Source organism: Cyphomyrmex costatus, unplaced genomic scaffold, assembly GCF_001594065.2.
Source record: "Cyphomyrmex costatus isolate MS0001 unplaced genomic scaffold, Ccosl1.0 scaffold219, whole genome shotgun sequence".
Taxonomy (NCBI): Eukaryota; Metazoa; Arthropoda; class Insecta; order Hymenoptera; family Formicidae; genus Cyphomyrmex; species Cyphomyrmex costatus.
In genome coordinates, this window is record NW_017276246.1 from 132,930 (window position 1) to 158,837 (window position 25,908).

The following is a 25,908-nucleotide window of genomic DNA, read 5'->3' on the forward strand; positions in this document are numbered from 1 at the left end:
AATATGCATTTGTAGCATACTAGAGTCTAGAGATTTAGGTGCCAACCTGATCAAAATTTAATTCAGAGGCGGTCGCAACTTTGCAAGATTCGTTGATCGTCAATAATAAATGTTCAGACGCAGATATAAATGTAGAAATGCTCTTTAATTTAGTGTTCTGTCACAGAAAAATTAATAAAAAAAGTTAATAAAATCTAGTAAAGATACAGAAAAGAAATATACAATATATATACTGATTTTCTACATATATACCTACTACTTGTAAAATTTATACGAAAAGTCAGCTGTCCAAAAATGCATCGATTTAAAAATAATTATCGGCAGTCAGCGTGCTAGGAAAATTCATTAAAATTTTAAAATGCCTTAATTAGTCTAATAGCATCATCCCTTTTCATCGGTGCATCACTAAACGATCTGTTTCCCCTTTTCTCGTTCGCTCATTTGCCTTCCGTCTAATTTCTCCTTGCGTCTTGCGATGAGTATACGCAAGACGTTCAGATGTCTAATGTAAATGTTATTCACTAAGCGAGTAATTTTGTTAGCGTATCTTAGTTAGCACTATATGAATTACATACAATTCGGAAACCAATGTTAATAATCAAAAGGAATCTACTTGTAGAACGTTAAATATGTACATCAAGGTTTGCAAGTTTAAAGTATTAAAATCGATTCACGAGGGATAAAATACGTTATAGAAGATTCAAAATTAAATAATAATGGCAATTATTAGTTTTTAACAAAATATCATTCAAAGTATTAGAAAAACAAAGCTTTAGAAATAATTGAATTAAAGTTTGTAATATCCATATAACGTCTAAGATCGATATTTATAGTCAGTTCTTATGTTAAAAAATTGTCTTAAATAATATTTCAAATAATATTGGTAATATGGCTTTATATTATTGGTTTATGACCTCTTAAGACTGTACTTAAGATAATCTTAAATATAAGAATCGCGACTATATGGGTATCGGTCTTTAGACAAGCGTGATATGTAGAACAATGTAATTTTAAAATACAAATTACTCCAGAAGGGAAACTACTTAGAAACTTCTTTAATTTATTTTAACATCATTTCTTAAGCGAAAATATCCAGCGTAATCATTGTTCATCATACTTTTTTGATTTCCAATCTTATATTTAAAAATAGCTTTAGTAAGCTACACTTAAATATCCATTTAAAACTGATTAAAGAAAATGATTTCATTTCTTATTTCTTTTTCTTTTTTTTTTAGCGTTCGCCATAGGTTTCTTATATTTGCAATTATTAATTCATCGAAAATCATTACAGTTTCTCGATATCTTTATGAGAAAAGATCAATTCCGAATTAGTCAAAGAGTCGATAATAACTTTCAATAAATGGCCCGAACTTTTCAGACCTCATAATTCGTACCGTATCGTACATTCTTTATCTCACGTATCGCAGTACGGCGTAGTTATTATACGCGGTCTAAATTGTAAATCATTTAGAGCATGCGTTAGGCGTTAGGCGACCAGGCCGATGGCCACCAATTGTCAATGCTGCCATTATTGCGGTTGGACCGCGATCATTAACTAAATCGACGACAGATCCGTAGGAAATAATTTGCCGTAGGCGTCATCGAATCTCGGCGCAGCACGACAAGCAGGAAATTACCAGGCTTCGTCGAGTTACGATCGCGTAACCTAATTCCGTGAAACAATGGTAGTAGCGGGCGCGCTGACCCGCTTTTGTCAGCAGCTGCCGCTACATGTCTGTAATTACTCGCGACGAAATCTCTCACTAACATATCGATCGAAGATGGTTCGGCCATTTGATTCAATTAGCGATTGGAGAAGTAGATATACAGGTGGTATTAGCAGATCCTCGGACGATACAACTTCGATCCCGTCGACCCTTGCCCCTTCGTAAACACGAAGTCAAAGCCCTCTTTGATAATTATCAACCTACGGCTCGTCACAGTAACGCGCCTTGTGACGCATCGATCCATTAACGCGTCAACTGGGTCAGTCTCAAGGCGGATGTTGTGACGATCCGCGTTGATATCCCATGGGATTATCAATGTCGCTGGTTGGAAGAGTAGCTTGGTTTCCTACCGACGTGTTCCACACGTGATAAAACAATGTAAAAGGTATATCGCGTATATCAGTTTTCCTTTGACAGATCTGCGAATGATTCCGAGCAGTTTCTCCGTGGGATCTTTTCACGATAGGGGTTCCTGCGTTTTGTCGGGTCTCCAAGTTAATAGGATCCCGTAACGATCAGAAAGGGTTACGGTGGGCCATATAACGTAGTTATAATTCTATCAGGAACTGCCTTTGTTCGGGACCGTATTTCCAAACGGTGATCTCGATAAAGTAGCCAATGGTGTCCGCCGGAAGGCATTTCCTTGCGGAGCGGTCGAGCGGGAGGGCGTGGATGCGCGCGGTTAAGGGTGGCTAAAACAGCTCGTAGATGCCGGGGGTGACGAGGGGAGGGAGGGAGGGAGGGAGGGAGGGGGAGCGCGGTTAAGGGTGGCTAAAACAGCTCGTAGATGCCGGGGGGGACGAGGGGAGGGAGGGAGGGAGGGAGGGGGGGCGAGAATAGCGGGAGAGAAATGGAGAAAGACAGACAGCGAGGGGAGAACGAGAGAGAGACAGACCGAGGAAGGGTGTGGGAGGTGGGGAATTAGTATGCGGCGGCTGTCACGACGCCATACCTCGACTGCGGCGCCTTCCTGCACCTTTTGCCCAACCCTGGACCATTCGGGCTAGACCGTTAATTTTCCATCCCGTGACTCCAATCAATCTTACCGCCGTCAGCGAGTCTCCCTTATGGCGATACCTCGTGGCCCCTTTCTCTCTCCTTTGGCTCTCGATACGTTACTCGTCCGCCACCTCGGATTCCAGTCGCTGTCATTTCCGGCTTTCTGATTCTGATACGCGACTACTAAATATACGCCGTTGTATTTGTGGACCTGACGCACATGGGCGATCCAAGGGCAGAGAGCGCTCGTCACCCCTACCCTAAATTTTGGCAAGCGATTAAATTGTGACAATTATTTTTACGACGAAAAGTTAAACGCTCGTTGACCATACGTCATTCGTATTATAAGAAAGTTCGCTAAAAATTTTCGAAAGGTTTAGTATAAGTATTTTAATAAGTTATATATGTGTAAAGATATAATTTTGGCCTCCTCCCTCTAACTGAAATCCTACGCCCATGCTAATGCACGTGGTAGCCGAATGTTCATTCGAATTGCAGCAGCTAATAAGGATCTTGATTTGATCTAATTAGCGTCCAAGAAACTACAATAGTTTTCCAACGACTTTTCCATTAAGCGTGTGCTCGAAGTAAAACAAAAAAGGACGACTGAAGTCTCATTCATTACATGTCATTTACAAATAAAACAAATTATATTGGTTTATTACTTACTGTTATGTGAGTTCCGTGTTATCATTATAATTATTGCTGATCTGTTATACTTCTGTTATACTTTAAATTGAAACAGTTTTAAAAAATATATCAATCCTCGTAAATAATAAGATATATTTATGTAAAAATCTAACAATAAGTTCCATTGAATACAGATTTTAAAAATAAATTTTTAAAGTTCATAAATTTGTTTTGAACGCAGAATTTTTTAAGTATCGCGTTTAATGTGTACATTCTATCGTAAAATTATCTGCTTTCTTTTTTAATTCGGCTTTAATTCATTTTAATTGAAATTCATGTAATTTAACGGAATTACTTCAGTTAAGCAACCGTCGCCCTTCGTAATAATTGCGAGAGTTCTCTACCTGCGCGTATCGAGGATTATTATTGTCTGAGTTTCCTATCCATATTATCTGCTTTCGACACCAGCCTCAGGGCTGATCCTGTCGTGAACGAAGACTCGCGCAACACGTAGCGTAATCGACAAGAGCGTAAACGGAACGTTGACTTTAATGAAGTATGTCGGTGAGATGGCTGATTTAACTACTAGATCGCTATTCATCTCCAACCAGATCTGCGCAGCTAGAGTTTCTTTGCTTCAAATTCAATAATGTTTTGTCAGACTTTATATCGCAAATTATATCCCAAGTGTCATCGCATAACGTTTTCAATATCTCTTTGAAGATGCGAATTAACAATAATCCTATTATATATAATGATGTGTTAAGAAACGTAAATAGAGGCAGTCAGAAATTCATCACTCGATGTGCCGTTATAATCTTGCAGTTTTCGAAAGACAAGCTCGCGCGGTACTTGCGAAATACTTCTCTCGAGGTGGGTTTATGGAGAAGTTATATATTTTACGGCGCGGGATGAAATCGCGTTGACGTCTGAGACTCGGCAGCGACAAACCGCAAGGACGGATTTCGGATTCTGGCGAATCCACCGAACGAGAACTAACATTGGCTTTCCCTCGAAGGCATCGTCTCCGCGGATTTTATGGAAATATTTTCTCCTCCTTCTCGGGGATTTTCTTTTTAACGCGCGTTCCATCTCTCTCTCTCTCTCTTTCTCTGCTCCTCTTTCTTTCCTTCTCTCCTCTAGTCTCCTGCGTTCTCCTAGATCTCCCCCTTTAATCGCATTACCGTACGTAGATATATATATTTCCATTCGTCGAACTGTTCGACGCCGATTGAGGCAGCTCTTTTACCATCTTCGTGGTGTTTCATCTTCCGCTTGCTTACTCGTCGTCAATGTTAATGGTAATTGGAAGCTTGTACCATTAAATGAGTGTGAAGGCAATTTCGCAGCAATATAACCGATATAATCGAATCGTTTTATGCATTAACTGTATATTTTACATATTTCATTAACCAAAATATATACACTATGGAACACTTTATTACACAAGATTGGAATCTTAGTGGAAAAACAACGATGTTTTTAATCGTTGACTAAATTTTTAGATTAATATTACAATTATCTCGTTAATACTTGTTTTGATTAAATTTCTAAATCGACAATCGAGAAGAAGATCAATCCGAATATTACGTTACTGTGTTATTACAAGGAGTACTCGAATATTACAAAATTAGTGTAGAAACTTTCGACGAACGATTTACCCTCCTCTGTCTCGCAAATCGAGTATTATTGTTTGTTCCTTCAGTCTTGGCACCGAGAGTCTTCCTAGCCGAATTAGCACTCGCGCAAACGCAAAAGGAGACGCGTAAAGACCCACCAGCACAGAGTGAGACGAAGTTACAGCGCATTAGTTTGTTTAAGAGACAGACGCCGGAGGGAGGGCGTAGTCGCCCAACAGACCGACGTTACTGGCCGTTTGAGGAACGACTTTCGGAATCGACTTTCCTGCCGGAGCGAAGAGAAGTTTGGCAATTTCCTTGGGCTAATCTGCTGGTCGGTCAGCATTGAGATGCCGAGGGGGTTACTATCGTAGGGAGACCGGACGAAGGAGGGGAAAACGAAGAGGCGTAGTGGCACGACCGGGGTTGATCCATCGACCACGAATGCCGGGTGGTCCTATGAATTATACAAGCGACTCTCTATCGCTCTCTCATCTGGCGTCTCTTTCTCAGAGGTATCCCCCGTGGTGCCGACGAGAGGCACGACGAGAACGACGAAGTGGAAGCTGAAAAAGAGACATGAAGAGAGAGAGAAGAGACAGACGCGTGCCAGAGTATCTGACTGTGAGCTTACACATCGCCGAGACTGTCTTGACGTGACAACGAGTGACCATCCAATAAAGGATGACAATTAAAGCTTGACACGGACGGCGACACTTTTTCTTTCATTATCCCCGGAGCGCGTTCGTTGGGCGGCGCGCACGACTGATAAAAGTCGCAGACAGAATCCCTAGATTGATGAGTTTTGGCCGTTTCGAGCGGCTTTTATAGGTATTAGCTTTACGTAGAACTCTCGTCGCAATAGAACGTAAGTTGTCGTTTTCTCATCGTTAATTTGTTTTTCCTATATCCCGTTTGATTTACTGACAATCAGTGATAATATTGCGTTGAAAATGTATTTCTTGAGTCATATCTTGATTATTTACGAATATCTTTATAATAAATCAAATTAACACGTGACTTAATGATAAAAGCAAAAAATTAGCGAGTACACTTTTTCGATTATTTAAATAAGATTTCAGAATTTATTATCGAAAAAGATTTTTCAATAATTAAAAAATATATTATAATAAAATAACATGGTACAAAGTATTACAGTAGATTGGTTTTCTTTCCTCTATGAATCAAACATAATATTCTAGCCTTATTTCGGAAATAATATAACTCAAAAATTGTGATTTTCAAGTAGGTAATTATCATGATTGAATTAAGCAAACGTTACTTTATCAATTAAAAGTGAAGTGACTTCATTAAAAGAATTGTCAAAATTGCAATTTAAAAAGTAGTTTTTTAGGGATTGTGAAACGAAAAAAAAAAATTTTAAGTTGTGTCAAAAAGCTTTAACAGGAGCTTATATTTATTAAAGCATAAATTCTGTTATATTTAATAAAATATATTCTTACGCGTCCAATTTTTAAATATGCAATATATGTATATTAAGTATCTATTAATCTTCAGTATTCTAAAATCAGAAATTAATCGCTGTATTGTATAATTGTAGTAAATAATCTTAGCAATATTTTTATCGCGCAAAAGGGTATATATCAATCCTTCTTTTTTAAAAAATTTTAATCAAGGATATATAAATATGCATTGAACTTTTTATTGTAGAAGCTAGAATAATAAACCTACAAACAATATGCAGTCCAGATATCAGGAACAATGATAGCTTAACAAAAAGAAAAAAAATATACACCAAACACAACTAAATACGTATTGATACATTCAAGGCGATTGTTGTTTTCCGAAGATATTCCCCGCCGATTTTTCCGCCGACCTATTTTCACAGCGGGTTTGCGTGACGATAAATCTGGGACGGTCTCTCATAAAAAGTACTTGTCGCCCGCTTCCACGCTTATACATACGCAAATACGTGCACGCATATTGTCCGCGTGTACGGCGAGAGAACGAGACATTTAACGAATTTACCTTTCAGGAAGTAACGAAGCAGTGTCCGCTACTCCGCAATTAATTCAACCGTGCGACCATTAAAAATACGCCACGTGAAATTTGCACAGTAAAGAGACAAAAATGTGTCGGGAAGCGGCAACTCTTTCCGTCAAGCTGGCATCGAGGCGTGAAGTTAATTACCTCTTCACGGGCGCTCTAAGATTTTCTCACTTTCAAAAATACGTCACAAAGTTGCCATGAATATTCATGATCGCTCCGGGAATGTGGAAAATCGTTCGAGACGCGCTAACAGATTTTGATTTAGTTTCACGAGCGAAAGCTCATCTCCGCTATTGTGTGTGTGTGAGCGACAATTTATATATCTATAGAATTCGAAAGCTACGTCGTATAAGCAAGTGACCTATCTTTTTTTTATTCTGCAATCAGAGTGAAGCACATGTAACGAATTTGGGTAACAAGGTCGCTGTCCATAATTATTTCACACATATATGTAGAAATGCGCCCATTAAAAATAGACTCTCAATTTTCAGAGCACACAGTCACGAGAACGCGCCGTACCGCGACAACGGTGGACATTATTCCGATTATGCAACATTAGTGCGATATGATAACGTGAAATTATTTTTCTGTCGTAATCTCGTGCGTAAATGAAGTCATTTCGGTTACAGAATGTATATCACACCGTTACACGCGTGAAATATTTTTTCCGTAATCATTATCTCCGCGTTTCGAAATACAGATTATTTTTAACGCGTATCTCACGTTTTAAAGTTCAATTTATTATAGGTTCTCGGAAAATTTCGACTCTATAAACTCTATGAAATAATGGATCATGTTTCACTAAACGTTCTTCTTGAATTTACTAAATGTTCTTCTGGTAAGAGAGAAAAGAAGTGCACGCACATATCAACATATCAGTGTTGATGGAAAGAATATCGACAAAGTTACAGCGCTATACAGCGTTACTGGAGCGTCGCAGTTTCGTACCTTAGGTATAGTAAACGGGGGTGTAAGATTGCTCGTCCATTGCATCATAAATAATTTATTGAATCGGGGGTTACTAAGAATCGCGACTCAACGAGAAGGACAAAAGTTTCGAAGCGACCCCGAGGCTTTCCACGTTAAAGTTTCGGCCGTGCGGTACGAACTCATGCCCCGAAGGTAGACAGCAGGTCTCCATACAACCCGGTACAAAATTTTTACGCCTTCGCGTGCTGACGAAGTTATAGAAAGGTGTGCCATCGGTGGGACGTCCCGTTTTGTGTCTGCTGAGTTCGCGGAAGTCTGATCAATTCATAATTAAAGCAGCCGAGGTAATAGAGAACTTCGTGATATCGCACACCGTCCAAAAGTGCCCACGGAGCAAACAGTTATGTTCGCTCGCGATGAACAATTCAACGGCGAGTTCTTCGACGTGAAATCTCACGTGATTTCTATTGTAAATTATACCGCAAGAACCATTTTATAGAGAAGAAAATTGTAGTTTTAAACCTTTATTATAGAGTTTACACACGTACACACAATATATTCACAAAATTTTACGTTACACTATCACCTTTTATTATAAATAATGAATTAATTAATAAAATAATATGTTATATAAAACGGATATCAGTGTAGCTTTTATGTTATAAGTAGAACATTACACATCGCATCTGACACAACTTAAAATTTTTCGAATTTTTTATTATTAATATACATATACGGACTATGTTTTAAATACATCAGCTTTTCAGAAAAAAGTAATATGATTAATTTCAAATACTTTTTACGAAAAGGGGCAAATCAAAATAGAAATAATTTTTAGGAGAGTGTGCAGATATAATAATATATTATAATATACAAATTAATATCAACATTATTTACTCCAAAAAGCTTAAAACAAGCAAGATTAGCTCTCAGTTAACTTGTGTTTAATATTGTTGTAATAAATAGGTATTCAATTTAAAAATATGCAATTTTTTTCTTTCCTATAACAATATTATATTTTTTATTGAGTCATTTTTTATGAGAGTGCGAGCATGTAACATCATGATTATTAAAAAATTGTTTTATAAAAAGTTTTAAATTTTATTGTTCTTTTAACTGTTTTTATGGATTTGTTATAAAAATATACATATACATGAATAACAATAGTTTGAATACTATGTATGTTTCATTGAAAGCCTCCAAAAACGTTTAATTGCAATAATGTCATAGTAATTGCATGATTGACAATTATAAGACAATTATAAGACAGTTATGTTCTTACGAGATGCAATTTATGATACATTCATGAGAGAGAAAGAGAGAGATATTCCAAAATTGTTCAAGAAATAGAAATATCAATATAGCTGAAAATCTAGAAATGAATATTTCTTCGGAGGACACCCCTCGGATAAGTTAAGAATATAACTTCTCATGGAGATACTATCTGCGTGAATATCAGCGAGAAAATGCTTGCCGGCAACGTTTCAAAATCTAAACGAGATTTTCGGTGAAATTCGTTCCTCGGTGCAACTCCGACGGCAAAATTGCTAAGTGCCGCTGCGTTAGCAGCGTCCGGAATGCATGTGCAGAAAGAGTTTCACAACAAATTTATCAAAGTCACGCTGGGCCACGACTTCGTTTGCATCTTACGCTGAAGAATTCGTTAGTGAAATTCTCAAATCCAAATGAAAAGCTCGTAGAACTTTGCGAGCCACGATACCACGCGACCGCGAAAGTTTTCAAAGTCCGACAACTCAGTATGGATTTGCAGAAGGAATTTGAGTACAACGAGAAGTTTTCCGTTTGCAAGAATTTCATCAAGAGCTTGTTAAGCGTTAAGGGATTTTTACTGTCGCCAGTCGCATTATAATTGTCTTTCGAGAATGTTTTACGGTATCAAGATTTGTTAAGTGTAAAAATGCAATTTTTGGAATGTATACATCAATCGTTAAAACGATATACTTCGTCAAATAAAATGATAAAGTGATAAAATAATGATAAAATCGATTTCTATATATATATATATAATATATGCACAATGATTATAATTAACTAATAATTGCCATTTGTTAGAAACAATCAAATAATTATGACAAAGTGATAAACACACTATAATGTTGCAACATATTTTAAGATCATATGAAGAGAAAAGTAACTTATTATTTAATATATAGTTTCCTTTCCTTATTTAAGAAATAGAATAATTAAAAAAATATAATTTTCGAGATATTATAAGGAATGTTCCGATTTCTACTCGAGTTCCTATTTCTACTCACTATGAACACGTCTTATTAATACAAATATTCTATTGATAGGTTATTTATATTAGATTCTATTGAATATTCTATTGATAGGTTATTTATATTATAAATAATTTGAAATTAACCTTCCTGCAATTTATATTCTATCAATAGAATATTTATATTAATAAGACATATTCATAGTGAGTAGAAATAGGAACTTGAGTAGAAATCGGGACATTCACCTTACTATAAATAAATTAAGTAAACTTTATGTCATCAATAATCAAAGATAATTCTAACTCCGTAAAAATAGTTACAATTCGAAAAATTTTTTTAAGACTTGTGTGAAACGAAAACGACAAATATAATTTCCCTCGAAAAAATCTTGGATACATCTCTGGTTAAGAATACATATTTTTTGTTAATTTGATTCATCAATTTTCTATCAAGTTGAAAAACAGTGTCTTCTCTTTTCTGAGAAACATCATTTTTAAATTATATTACTTCTAAAATAAGACAGCGATATCGTTGAATAATAAAAGGCAATAATTGTCAACTGACTCAAAAAAATGTCGCGATGTTATCTATTTAAGTGTTACGTTATTTGCACTAATTTAGTGTTACACCCTTTTCTTGACGGATCCCATGTTAAGGGATAATGTCCCATGCATAAGCAAGCATGTCCGAATTAAGGGGAATAAAAAATGACATTATGGACGTCGACAAAGCAGCCGCGTAACGGCCGTTTATTAAATCCGCGTCTTAGCAGCGACACAGAGCGGTTGAACTGGCGGATGCGGTAGGGGTGGACGTTGCATTATGTATACGGCGCTCGGGCTAAGGAAATCACAAGGGAAGAGTATGCGGTAGAGGGAGATAAAGGAGGAGTCGAATGAATACGATATTGTTACTATCCAAGCGAACGCCGTAAGTTTTGCTCCTCATTCTATCTATCATTTTGCGTGCCGAGCCCACGCTTCAATGCCGCCGCAAATAGCAGTTTGACTCGACCGCGGAATAAATTAGCCAGGAAATTTGAGCTTTTTCAAGTAGGGCAGAAAAGAGGAGAACGGGTCTCTCTCTGTCGCGATGGAAAAAAAGGGGCCTCAAGGGGGTAAAGACGAGGTAAGACGCAAGCACAAAATGCGCTCGGATATCAAGAAACAGGGGTACTTTGCCCCTTAGGCGGTTCTTAATAATAAATTCATATCTCGGTCCCTTGTCTGTTTCCCCTATTCTTTACTGCCGCTGTAGACGAGTTCCGCAACCAAGGAATCGTCTTCGCTTCGCGGGACGACTTACCCCACGAAGTAAGGTATCCCTCTTACCCTCCTATCCTCTTGCTCTCCTACTCGTTTCCTTCAGTCAGTCTACAAATCTCTTTTTTTATGTCGCTTAATAAAACTCGTCTGACATATCTCTAACTGCCGCTACTTAATTTCGAGCCGGCTCGACCTTCTTCAAGGAAGGGCTCCGTTACTTCTGCCGGTTGTTACTGACTGTACCGAAGTAGGTTTGTTTGCTTCTCTCCCCTGGACCGTCGTGCATCTCCACGAAGCCTTCGTGGGACCTTTTCGAAGTTATTTCTCCGCTTCCTCTTTGGAGAAGCTCTGAGAAATTCGAATTCCTTTCTGGTCTGACTTTTTCCTCGTATTCTCATTCTCCCGCTCGTAGACGGAACAATGGGATGGTCACAGTCGATTCTAAATCGACAATTTTAAATGGACGGAAAAAGGGCGCATCTCTCCTTATTTGTTATTTGTGTCCCTCCGTACAAGATAAGAATGTTAATTTTTGTTAAAAGAGTAATTTATATAATAATATAAAATTTCAAGATCAATTTATTAAATATTTCAAGATTTTTTATATTTTTTTTATCGGGGATACTTTATATTTCTTTCGCCTCAAATTTATCACATATTGCTACATACATCGATATACAGTCGATCATAAAAATCGTTTATGCAAGCAATCGTAGATGCAAGGTGGTATTTCTGGCTTTAAACGTAGCAATAATCAACAATTACGTGTCTTAGAGTAGAATAATAACGATGTTCATATACAACGCATTTGATTGCGAGACATGACTCTTAGTACGTGGTTAATCCTGCATCCCTTTCGGGGATACCAATAATTCAGCATTAGCGCCACGCCAATAGTCCAACGATTCATCCGACCGGAATATAGGATTCTGCCGTGAAAATGCTTTTCTCAATAATTTACCCTTGTGATATATCGTAGTTAATTTTGTTGCAACACAAGGAAAAAAGAACGAATTTTTTCATCTTAAAAAAGGAAAATTTATTTGCAAAGCTAAAAAAAAGTCTTCGAAAAATTTTAATTTCGTCTGTTTTCATCTGTTTCGCCACAACATGGATAGTATGCACGGCACGCGCGAATTTTGCGACTATTCGTTTCGCACAGCTATGTTTAAAAGTAATATCAATTTTAATAGAAACAGACTGTTTCGGTGAAAAGAATAATATTTTTAGGTGTGTAATTAATTAAGAAATATCTATTTTATAGAAAGCGTATATAACGCAAGTTTTGTTTTTAAAAATATCTATTTCTCGCGTAACTATTTTTACGTTTAAGTAATTCAAATATTCAAGAAAATTTTAATTTGTTAATTTATTAATTTGCAGAGATTCGTACTGAGACTGACGGCAAAAAAAAAACAGAATATATATCAAACATCCCACATATATCAAATAATCGTTTTCACCCTTTATTTTCCATCGAACTAGGGAGGTTTACATTTCACCACCTTCTCTCTTATCGGTAGTCTTTTATGCTAAATGTTCGCTTCATTTGAATATTGCTAATGCGAAAAACCGATCCATACTAATGGAGTGATCCCGCATTCGTTTTCGTAAGCGCCATCGATTCTATTTGCTCGATTCTACATGTCCCGATTCATACTCTTTTTCATGAGATACATACGCGCGTCCCCATATTTCATCCATACCTCCAATTTTATCATAGCTGTAAGCCGCAGATGAAATCCTTGATTGTATGCATTTTATTCCCTTCACCTCGCGCACGACGAAGGTAACGTATAACGTACGCGAGGACTAACGAATCGAAGAAAAAAAGAAAAAAAGAAAAATGAGAAAAAAGTACGCGCGTCATATGAAAAAAAATGTAGGAATATTGAGACCCAGTCAAGGGTAAACTCTAAACGGTAGTACATAGAACTGTTTTTTGTATTTACACAGCCGCGTTAAACTGTAGCCAACTAATGTTGCGATTTAATTCGAGGAAAGTGCCACTGCGAATCGCGATCTGTTGGCAAATATTAGGCAGAGGTAATTAACGTCGGTATATTTGTCTAGCAGGAAGATCGCGTGACGCGCGCGCGTTCGCCGTGGAGTTTAACCGTGTCAAACCATATACTGAACGCACGTTGCCCGAAGAAACCACGGTATCCGTCAACGGGTGTGCTGTAGAAATTACGTAGTTCGTTGAGAACCGACCGTCTTCGTCGACTTCGTAAACAACCGGGGAATGACAGCACGACATAAACGCGCCAAACAGCTCGCGACGAACCGTCATTACCTTGGTAAACGGTACTGAAGGGATGGCTCGGGGCGCATGCAGGCAAAACGAGACACTTACTGTACAGACGAATCGTCCCGTCGGTTTCTCCACGTGGGTTCTTGGCGATACACTTGTAGCTACCGTAGTCTTCTCTCTGAAAGTAAACCGACGCGAGCAAATTATTCTCTAAAATGCATAGAAATTTTAATGAAGTAAATACAATAAAAGTATTTCTTGTTAATTACTAATTTAAACTTTAAAACGAAACGCTTTATCATATTTCGTATAATTATAAATTTTGTTAAATTTACTCTTTTATAATTAATAGTAAATAGAATCATTTTCTTCATGCGAAGCATTTCTTTACCCTTAATTAAGAAGAAAGCATTAACAATCTAATCACAAATCGCTCTTGTTTCGTTCTCATTGCTTTTATAATCGTAATTTAGTGCTCACTTTCTTTTCTGGTAGACGTTAAAGTAGCAAGTTTCTGTTGGTGTCTCATTTTGCGTATTCGTTCATTTGTTTTCTCATCTATTACTATAGTAATTATTATTCATTTTGTAATTCTTTATCAATGCGTAATAAATAAATAAATAATCAATTATGTACTCGGACAGTTCAGAGATCCTTATTATTCTTCAGGCAAAATTTGAAATGTGTTACACGCACAAAATATATAAAAAAAAAGAATTATTGCAAAAAATTATGAATTTTTCTGAATTTTTTGACTCGAGATTTTGACTTTTTAATATTAAATAAACGACTATTAAAACTATTCTTCTAAAATATTAATATCGTTATTATTGAATAATGATAAATTATCGTGGTGTATCTATGTAACCATACATAATGCCGTATATAACGCCGTACATTATGCATTTTTATTTTGTATACGCAGATACTCTAGACGAGTGCTTTATTACTCTCATCGTCTGTCGCGTTCATCGCCAGTGTGCAATCGTGATTTACGATATGGTGCTATTACCCAATCGTGAATTTTAACGCGGTGTACATGATTAAGCCACGCGTTTTTTTTTTTTAACAGCAATTATGTTACATTTTATCGTGCAATTCTAATTCATTAAATATGCAGGAAAAACAGCGCTTAATTTTCATGTAACGTATTGAAAAAAGTAAAGGTACCTATTTTTATACCATTTATACCGTTAATGATAAAGTCTCGTTCAATTAAAGAAAAATTTGTTTTTTTCCTTTCTTCGTGAATCGTTTTTACACGATTGAAAATATGAGGAATTTGAGAATTTTTGAATGGGCTATTTGAAAACCAAACGGAATTGTTGATTATCGATAAGATAAATGCCACTTACCTGTATATCGTTTATCGTGAGCATCATATGCGTCTTGTAAGATGGCTTATCGGGTAACGACACAGTCTTGTATTTACTGCTCTCGTGAATCATTAAGTTGTCCTCCCTCGCCCAGTAATTCAAAGAAGTCGGATGAGCCTCGGTATAGCATTCCAGAATAACGGAGTAACCCAAGGGTGCGCCAACCAATTGGTGCGGTATCCACAGCATAGGGGGGACTGCAACAGCAGAAGTGATTGATTGGCTCATAAATGTTCCAATTACTAACAATACACGATGGGCCTACGATCGATATCCCTTCCACACGTCTATAAATCTCGCTCACCGGTTTGGTTGCGAGCGCACTGCAAAGGAATGACTTGAGATTAATTTTTTCGAAAACTCAGTTTTTGGGAATATAATCGAACGAATTTACTTCTCAAAGTATACAGATCTCGAATCAAATTCTGCTATATCCTCAAATCGGAGTTAGCAGCGATTGTCTCTCATTGTCAGTATAAAAAGAATTTTCCAATTACATGAATTTTAATAGCATTATTACTTAAATATTGGTATTGGTGAGATTGTATGATATAGACAAAGCCAATAAAGAAAGCAAAACACATTGTGGCACGTGGCCTTAACTATCAGTCCGCTAACGATCTGTTCGATCATACGAGAAAAAGGCGTCAGAATATAAACGTTGATAGAAAAATATTTGTGTTAAAATGTTCCATCTTTCTTGCGATTTACTATTATCTCTCCGATTATTATAGAAGCGAAATCGATAAAGTATTACACAAATAATTATATACATAATATACATTTTGATACAAATGTTTATGCCCCAATATTGCCTTTTGGCAATGGTTGTTTGTATTACTCTTCTTCTCTTATAAAAATTTTATATTAAAGAGCTTCAATTTCTATTTCTCCATTATTGTTTTAATAAATAATTATTAAGAAGAAATAACATTCAATAATAATTTAATCATATAAAACGTTAAAATATGCATATATTAAATATTAAAATATAGAAAATGTGTTTTAAAATTTTAGTTAACACGTCAAAAAGATTGCAATAAAATGTTTTCAATGTTTTTAAATATAATTTAAAAAATAAAAATTGTTTACATATGTAAAAAATGAGCACGAGAATACAACTATGCAGGTGTTTTCATGTGAGTTGAAAGAGTGAGAGAGGGAGAGAAGTATTTTTTAAAGTTTTATATAAACATAACATGGAAAGAACTTAATTTTTGCTATATGCCGTGAATCTTAAATGCGTATCACGCGGTCCTTTAATAAAAAAGTAATCCCATTTCGATGAACAGCTCCTGCCGTTGTTGTCGACGCTGGTGATAGCATTTCCTCGAGGTAAGAGCGCTTCAATTTAACTTAAACCTTCTAAGAATATACCTAACCCATCCTCCTTCGCAAAGTGTCGTAATGTTCACGAGAAAAATATCATGTAAAACAAGTCAGATGTCAATGATTGGCGGTTGCACAAATAAAAATATAAACGGAAGCAAGCAACTACGGTTCTCGAATGTAGAGAATAACGGAATTGAATTTGAATTTTTGTTCAAACGCGTTATTCCCGGGATAGAGATCAAGAAGTAGAAGGTGTCGATTTGAAATCATGCGTGAAAAATCTGAGCAGAAGCATACGATGAAAAGAGACGTTCAAAATCACGGAAATGATTTCAGCATTTAAATAATATTGGTTATTCGTTGAGTGTCAGGGACGGAGAAGCTAACTTTACAAATTCCACAAAGAATTAACTGTTCTCCTCTCTTCGTACTCATGTCAAAAATGGTAGAAACTTTATTTTATAAAACGAAAGACTTTTGTGCATATGATGGACAGGTAAATTTTTCCCTTAAACTTACGAAATTACGTAGTTTAATTATAAATGCGTTTTAAAATCTCTGTTTATTTTTTCTTATATACATCCATTTCTTGATTTATATTATAGAATACTTTTTTGCACGGTCATAATTTTTCTCAAAGAAAACCTTTCGAAATAACATCTGTCTTATAACCTTTTTCTTTAAATTCAATTTTCTGTAATTTGTTGTACAATAATTACACAACCCGTAAATCTTCCCGTTAAATTAATAACTAATTTTAATTATTTAATAAAATCAAATCATTAAAAGACAACTTGAGAAATATATCTTACGGTAAAGAGAAAGTACTGCTTTTTTAAAAGAGTTTCCCTGGAAAAGGAAGAAAAACAGAGTTTGTCAGCTCCTAGATACCGGAACGATCGAGTTTGCTCTCGTTTCATCTGGGATCTCCTTTAAGCAAGAGCCTCGGTAAACGGCGACTCGATTAAATGCGATTGTCCTTCGAGTTCTCTAGAAAATGACCACACGAGAGTTCAACCAATCCTTTTTCCGATGACTATTTCTCAATTCTTTCGTTCACTCACAACTTTTCCAAATTTTCGTCGTATTTATTATTTTTGTGTTTGTAGAATATTACTCTTTTGCCGTTTATTATAAATGGTATTCTATAATTAATGACAAACACAAAATATAAATTTATTCGAATATGTGATGAAAATCTCAAATTATTATTATATTTCAGAGATGAACAATTTTTTTATATTCTACGAATATTTTCGAAATCTTGAATCGTCGAAAGTCTTCAAAATTATTTTTTCGAGAAATATTTCTTTTCTTTTGTGTGTAATACTACACGTTATTACTTCAATCTCCACGATATCTACGATAATCCAAAATCCGCGATATTATATTTCGTAAAATATTATAAACATTTTTTTTATTCAAAAATTTTTAACGTTATAAATAAAAGTAATAATTAGATAAGGTTTCCATGATATTTTTTCCTTATAATGCACAAAATAACAAAAAGAAAGAAAAATCCACTTTTACTCTGTCAACATTAAAATCGAGAAATTTTCGAGAATAGAAATTTACTGCGATTGTAATTTGTAACAACGAAGGGAACGCGTACCTAAAATAAATATCATTAAATGTACCTAACATCGGACGCTTCTGCTAACACGCTCGCGCGAATTCTTCGTTCGTTCACTGTAAAGCGACCCTGCTAGCATCGGTCGTCTCGCCGAAGGGGAGAGGGGTGTTCTTTTTGCCACGTAATACAGGACCGTGAATTACTACGGATTTCAAGGGAGGGATCGCTCTTCTCTGCCTCTCGTGTCTCCCTCCACCTTTTTCCCTTCTTTCCCCCTGCCCTCGCTACGCGACAAGCGCGAGGCAACAGGGAAGGCCTGTCTTCGGATAACGCAAAGGATATCCGACACCTTCTTAAAATGCAAAACATTCCGTCTGAGGGTGAGAAGGGACGGGACCGACCTAGGTTGTCCGTAATGCTTTGGATCCTTATTGCGCAGACAAGCTCGGGCTTTACTGGTACGAAGGCCTGCGACTGGAGTCGATCGTTGGACATCCTACTTCGTTTCTTTTTTTTTTTCCTCAAATTGTTTTCTGCACGCGATGTCAAATTCGATCGATGGAAGCAGAGTGTTTTCAGCGTAAGACACTTCTTCGTGTGCACTGACGGTGCATTACTTTACGTAATTAATTGCAGGAGATCTACATACATTATAAAGTTTTTTGAAATGTTTTTGCATCTGGTTTTACGTTCGTATCCTTTGACTGATTTAAAAATACTTTCTCAGTAAGAATGCGGCAACGACCTATTTCTTCAGGTACAGGCTACTAAAAAATTCTCATTCTTTAATATTTCCCCCTATTCTTTAATCTAATCCAAAGAAACGTTCCACTTTTTATCGGAATTTTAATTAACGAATATATATATATATATATACGTAAGAAACAAAATCAAATGCGTAATTATATTGGTAAAATTATTGCCTTATTACTAAAAGAGAAATATTGTTCAATGTCACACTGAAAACAAGAGTATGGTTGCATTAATTGGAATTCTGGTTAAAAATAAACAGATTAGAATTTTCTGATTAAATCTATCATGTAATTCTAGTTGACGTATCCAGAATTTTGATTGACATGTGACCAGAATCTTCTGATTCGTTTGTTTGCAAGCAGAAATTGTTTTCAATGGGTCAGAAAGGAATTAAAGACTCATAATTCTCACAGAATTTCGTTTCAACGCGTGGCATATAACAATGCATGCCTCAAGCGGGAAATTTTTATAGGTAATAGATGTTTTACCGAGCAAAGTGATCCGCGGTGAACGGTGAAGAGTTTAAACATTAGCACGGGCCGCTGCGAAATGTAAACGACGTCGAGTTAGATTGCGGAGAACAATGTGTGGAACGACCCGCAAGGTAGATGAAAGCTAATTCAGGTGGAAGTTAAACAGAGTTAAAGGTACGTCCTTTAGGTAAAGGTAGGCAGGCTAGGTCGAGACGGGTTAGGTTACAAGAGTTCAACCTTACATTCATCACGCGAAAGGTCTTGAAGCCTTCTGGATCGGTGTGGCCTTTAATAAAGAATGTCTGGACGCGCTGACTTGCTCAGGCAGTATGCAACGTATAAAATTTTGCCTCGATGTTTCCAGTCGAACCGCTACGCGCTGCTTTCCTGTCAAATTATCCGCGTGAGGGGAGAAAAGAAAAATAGACGCGTACGCCTATCAATTATGAAAATTTTTCTCTAACTTTATGAAAATTTGTATTAAAGAGAAATAATTGAGGATTTCACGACTATTTTTATTTCCCGTTATTTCCAACAAGCTTCACTATAATTTTGTGACAGGGAGGATCATGTACGTTTAAAAGGGAAAAAAATATATTACTAATTTTTCAGTTTTTAACAGTAATTTTCTTGAAAATAAAGATAAAAATTTATGAAATATAAATGTCCCGCATCTAGAATATATGAACAATTTTTTGATGAATTATGCACTGTGAAGAATGGTCTTGTTGGATTAAATAGTAATTCTGATGGAAAATGAACGAATCAGAATTTTCTAGTTAAATTTACTAGAATTCTAGTTGAGAGAACTAGAATTCTGATTGATATAATTCTGATGAAAATAAGAATTTTAGTAGATTTTACAAAAATATTGTATCCGATTATCTCAACTGGAATTCTAATACATAAATTTAACCATAAAATTCTGTTTCGTCCATTTTTGACCAGATTTTTTTTTTAGTAAAATTGTGAAATATTACTAAATAATAATATCACATGAACTTTAAAACGATTAAAAACGATCAAAATAATAAAACGAGTGAAAATGAACTTTCAATTATCGAGTGTCACTTAATTCGTTTGCTTTCTCGTTTATTTACTTCTTCTTTCACGCCAACATTTTCAGTAATTTTAAAGACCGTTGATACTTTCCACGCGCGTTAAAGATTCAAGAAGAAGCAATTCTCTCTAATCAAGATGAAATTAAAAACAGTACTATGCAAAATGCTTTCTACAGAGACACGTTCGAGACGTTCGTGAAATTGCGCAGGATCGTGGGATTATTTGTTCAATCAGATTATCTCTAGAACGCAATGCGCATATCGTCTAACGAGAGGGAACCTATGAGCCATGATAAGCAAGCAGCTGTTTCACAAGCGCGATAAGAACATTATCGTTGACCTTGCCCTTCCTTAATGCTTCCGCATCGTCAATCTTGAGATTCTCCTGACCTCGTTCTCGTATGAAACAACAGCGATTCTCTTAAGCTAAAATCGCTTCTAATCGTTCCTTACATAATCATTTGTTTTAATTTGAAAATATTTTCATCATTTTGTACACTAGACACTCTTATGATTTAAATTTCAAATTCTAAAAACCGTACATCGCACAGTTCTAATCCAAATTCCACAATTTTATCATTCCTAATTAATTTATTATACACATATATGTATTCCCGTATCTATTCATTATTATATTATATAAAATATCTTTAATTTCGTAGTTAATCTTAAATTTTGTAGAAAAGATGTTAAGATCTCAACTTCGTTTCTGATTATTTTTCATACGTAATCAAAAATTTATTTTCAGAAACTTCCTTTTGACGCCTAATGAAATGTTAACCGGATTAACAATCAATGTTGCTCGACATCATAAATAGCTTGTCTTCTTCATATTTCAAGCTGTTTGGAGTTAGTATGAATTTCATCGTTAGAGCGCTGACCGAGAAAGGAGGAGGATAAAAAATTAGCGCGAGAAAAGAGAGCTGCATCCGAAAGTGCGCAGGCAACTTCTATCAAAACTTGATCTACCTGAGCAAGATTTTTCGACCTACTTTTTTAGAAATTATTTAACGCTACATTAGCCCCTTTCGGTGACCCTTAAGAGATCGTTCAGCGAGCCTAACTGGCGTCCGGCAGTCAGCGGGATTAGATTTACGGTTGCATAGGGTCAACTGCATTAACCGGCGCCAACGAGGCCTGCAAGGAAGAGAGATAGACCGATAGAGAGAGAGAGAGAGAGAGAGAGAGAGAGAGAGAGAGAGAGAGAGAGAGAGAGAGAGAGAGAGAGAGGAGAGAGTGCGTCGAAAGCGCTATCAGCCGAAACACATTTTCCACGTGCGACTGCCCGCCATTTTTCACGGTTCGTTTCACACGAAATCGATTTATCACGGCAAGCGCGCTGCCCTGTACCGTCGGTTTTCATACTGGCGGTTTTGTAGCGTTTTCTACTTTATTGGTCCTGCCTTTAATCCAGCTGATGGCTCTCCTTCCTTCTAGATTGTACGAATTATTCAGGTGTGATTTCAAATCGTCCCACCGTCCACTGTTGCAATGTTGTTACTTGAGAAACCGATTGTCGGAAGATTGCTATCACTAGCAAACTTGACTTATATTATCAAACGATTTTTAATTCTCTGTACGATATTAACATCTTCAAAAAAAAAAGTCAGGATATAAGAAATCGCATCGATTAATAACAATTTGATTACGTAAAGATTATTTTTAATTTATTGTATAGAGCCGAGTAAAGGTGAGCACAATGATTTGAAATGTTTGCATTTAGATTCGAGAATTTAGACTATGTACCCCGATACGCAATGAGCTGTGATTCCTGTTTTAGAGAGCGGGAATTCAGTAAGCCCTAATACACGAACTTAAGACCGAGACTTAACCGTCTCTCGGGATGCTTGCTGGAAGGTAGCTTGGCAGTTCGATTTACGGTAATTCGACTGGTATTCGGCACTGGTGTCCCAGGTCTCTCAGATGTCAAACGGTCGCCTGAATGAGGACCGAAAACGCGACGGCGAAGATGGGGCAGAGGGCGAAAGGCAGTCGAGAGGTAGGACAAGACGGGGGTGGTGGAATGGTTCTCCGATTTAGTTCAGAGTGTCTTCACCTTTAACGAGGAAAAGCCGCAGGAAGGGTTCGCATAGCTCAGAATCAGCTCACCGGCTTACTGCTCCACTTAACATCGACGCAATGGTGTTAATTACGAGCAAAAAGTGCACGTCGCTTTATGCAAGGTATCTTTCGAAGTTATATTTTGTGTTAATTGCGTTGATTTATTATACGTAAGCCTAAATTCCATTAATTTCATTCATAAAATGAACAAGGTTAAGATATTTTATCTTTATTTAATAGAACATGATTATGGTTACGTTTTTAAGTTGTGTGTTTTTAAAAATTTTTTCTTTTTCACTTGCTTACTTTTTTTACTAAAGGAAATTATTATAAAAAATATTAAAAATTTCGATACGCGCGTTTATTTCTCTTTATATAATATTTGTTTATTCATTTTAAATAGTGCCTTCTTATTTCTTATTAAAAGTCAATAGTTTTGTAAACGCAATACTAATTTCTATGTGTATCGAGTGTAAAACTTTTAGAGAAACGTTGTGTTTCAAGATTGCTAACATGATTACGTGAATTGCTGAAACATCACTATATGCATATCTGTTTTAAGCATATGCAGGTGCGCTGCTGCGATTTTCATCGCGGAAACCAAGGCTTTCGCAAACTTACTTAACAGTATCATGAAACTTGACTGGTACAAACTATCTCCGTAACGACAACTGGCAGCAGCATTACGCTACCAGTTACTATTCCGCATATACTGCATCCGTTCGTATCAATCATTTACAAGCCAAGCATAAACGATTGTATTGACAAAATTTCTATACAAAAATTCGCATTCGCGAATGAATATTTAACATATAAAATATCACATTAAGGAAACAGAGAGTTCTATATAAAATAGAGTGACAAAAAGAGACTTCCTTACATCACATATTATATTATTACTTTAAATAAAATAAATAAGTATACGATATTTAGAAAAATATGTTTTTTTTTTTTTTTTGCTCGTTTGTCTTTTTTACGTCGATTCTTTCGAAATCTCATTTCTGCAGTAATTTAGATGATAAATTATGTATTTCAAAATAGATACACAGAAGTACCCGTGTGAAACTGGCCCCCCAATATTAAAAAATCGATTTTTCAATATTGGGGGGCTAGTGTGAAGTTGGCCCTCCAAAACATAATTTTCGTATACCTTTTAAACCAAGGGTGAGCAAACGATGAGCAAACGAATGCATGAAGAAAAAAAAAATCGATTTTTTAATATTGGGGGGCCAGCTTCACACGGATAGTACACATAGATATGCTATCAATTATTGAGAATCAGATGATATTATATTTTGATAGCGACTAATGGCGCGGTTTCGCCGTTATTTCTTTTAGCACAAATTTACTCTATCTTTGGTATCATTTTGTTATTATATTTAATTATTTAAAAGTATATGTAAATATTTAAAAATATAACGGATAAGTAAGAGTAATTCCGCACGATTTTTAATGCATTTTAATTGGCTACTACAATTAAAAGTTGACTGTTACAGCCAATTATAATAAAAATACTTGCCATATTCAGCCAATCTTATTTTCAGTGCATTCCTTTAAACGTTATTATTTCATAAATCGATATAGTAAACTTAATAGTAAAGCTGTTGTTAAACAAGAAAATGCCGAACGACTTTTCTTCTCAAAAGCTGCCAAAAATATTTACATTAAAATCGATTTCTCTAGCCTCTTTCCATCCAATTTCGTTTAAATTTAGCGAGCGTGTGGCCTCGAAACGATCGGGGATCAAAGGACATTTTACGCGTTAAACAGTTTTGCTTAGCAAACGGAAAGACGCTCGCCTGCATTTCTATGACATACCCGCGATGAAATAATAACAATTTGTCATAGAAAGTAATTTCAATTAAAAAGAGAAAACTTTTCATTAACAATGTAGAAAAAAATTACAATATAGCAAAAGAAAAAAGATACAGAAGTGAAATTAAGATACACAATTACGCAATAAAAATCGTGCGGAATTACTCTTATCCGTTATATTTTTAAATATTTACATATAGTTTTAAATAATTAAACATAATAACAAAATGAAACCAAAGATAGAGTAAATTTGTGCTAAAAGAAATAACGGCGAAACCGGCGCCATTAGTCGCTATCAAAATATAATATCATCTGATTCTCAATAATTGATAGCATCTATGTGTACTTCTGTGTATCTATTTTGAAATACTTTATGTAAGTACCATGTCTGTTAGATTATAAATTTTTACGGTATTCTAACTTGCGTGTGACGAGATAAGCTAGACAAATGTTTGCGAGTAAAAGTAAAGAAGTATATGTTGCATATATAAATTTCTCATAAGCGGTAATGCAGCATGTGGAAAAACAAGAATAAATGATAAAAATTGCGAAAAGGAAGACAAGTGACGAGAGATCCAGAAAATACTAAAACATGCAAGGAACAGTAACCGTTTTAGATAGACAGTCAATCAGAATATTAGTGTATTAATTAAAATAAGTATCTATTTCGGAAACAGAAAAAGTGCAGAAAGTGCAAAATAGCAGTGCAGATGTTATAAAAATCATTAGCAATCGAGAAGCTATTTTTAAAACGATAGGAAGGAAACAAGAACGAAGAACACAAAATATGAATCAAGAGAAGCGAATTTAGGTTAAAGAAATGGAAGAAAAGAAGAAAAATAAATTATAGACGTTTCTTCTCTTGTAATATTTAAATATCAAAAAATAAAAAATTTATGTTACATGAATTTTTATGATATCTTCAAATAAATGCAACTTGCAATCAGTTGCATTTATTATAATTTAGTAGAAATGATTCAACATGTCCCATATAGAAAATAATTAATTTAAAGAAATTTCAGTTCTAGTTTAATGTTTTAAATTTATGATAAAAATTTGATTAATGTAAAAATTAATTTTGCGATATGAATGAACTTATTTCCTATTTTTCTCAATATATTTGTCTTCCATATACAGCAATGTGTGCATAAGCATATATTGTATATTATATAATAAAGTATTGTTTCATTTTCGGAATTAAGTATAAAATTAAAAAAATAATTTGTTTATACTACAATTCCGATGAGATAAATTTGAAAACCATAAATTCTAAAGTGTGAACCGAGGTGTGAACTGTTATTCCTTTACACAGCAGAGAAGTCATGTTTTAATTCAGAGTAACCGAAGGATATCGATAATCGTAAAATCAAGCAACAATAAGACAACTTCTCCCTTTCGAGCGCGTGTCTCTGAATTACTATATATTTTTCAACAGGGAACACTTCTATGTAATAAATAGCACCGTTTGCCCGCAGCTTGAAGCTACTTAAGGCACTGTTTCTCACTGTCATAGGTAATGTAACAGATTAATGTCCCATTTTTCGAGGCTCGGTATCTCTGCCCATGCCGCATACTAATGCGCGCGGCAAGGATACGCAAGGCGAAAACCACTCTGGCGTCTCTGTTATTTTTAGTATGATTAACGTAAAGTCAGCTCGCCCGGCTCGCGATAAAAATCCCCGCCGCGTTCTGTCCGCATTTAAAATGGGGATCTGGCCGCGTTAGACGGAGAGACAGTGTGTAAGAAAGAGAGAAAGAGAGCGTTCGAGTGCAGACGATAAGTGAAGTAA

At 35.7% G+C, this 25,908-nt stretch overlaps 1 protein-coding gene across 2 annotated transcripts in view; it reads right to left on the reverse strand.

The window, feature by feature from the left end:
• Positions 1 to 25,908, reverse strand: part of LOC108773722 (lachesin) — an 85,634-nt gene that overhangs the window by 17,017 nt on the left and 42,709 nt on the right. For both annotated transcript variants that reach the window (XM_018539632.1, XM_018539633.1), the window contains exons 5-6: positions 15,030 to 15,247; positions 13,777 to 13,852 (exon numbers count right to left, since the gene is read on the reverse strand). In XM_018539632.1, the coding sequence (XP_018395134.1) occupies positions 13,777 to 13,852; positions 15,030 to 15,247 (294 nt within the window). The remainder of the gene's footprint in view (positions 1 to 13,776; positions 13,853 to 15,029; positions 15,248 to 25,908) is intronic.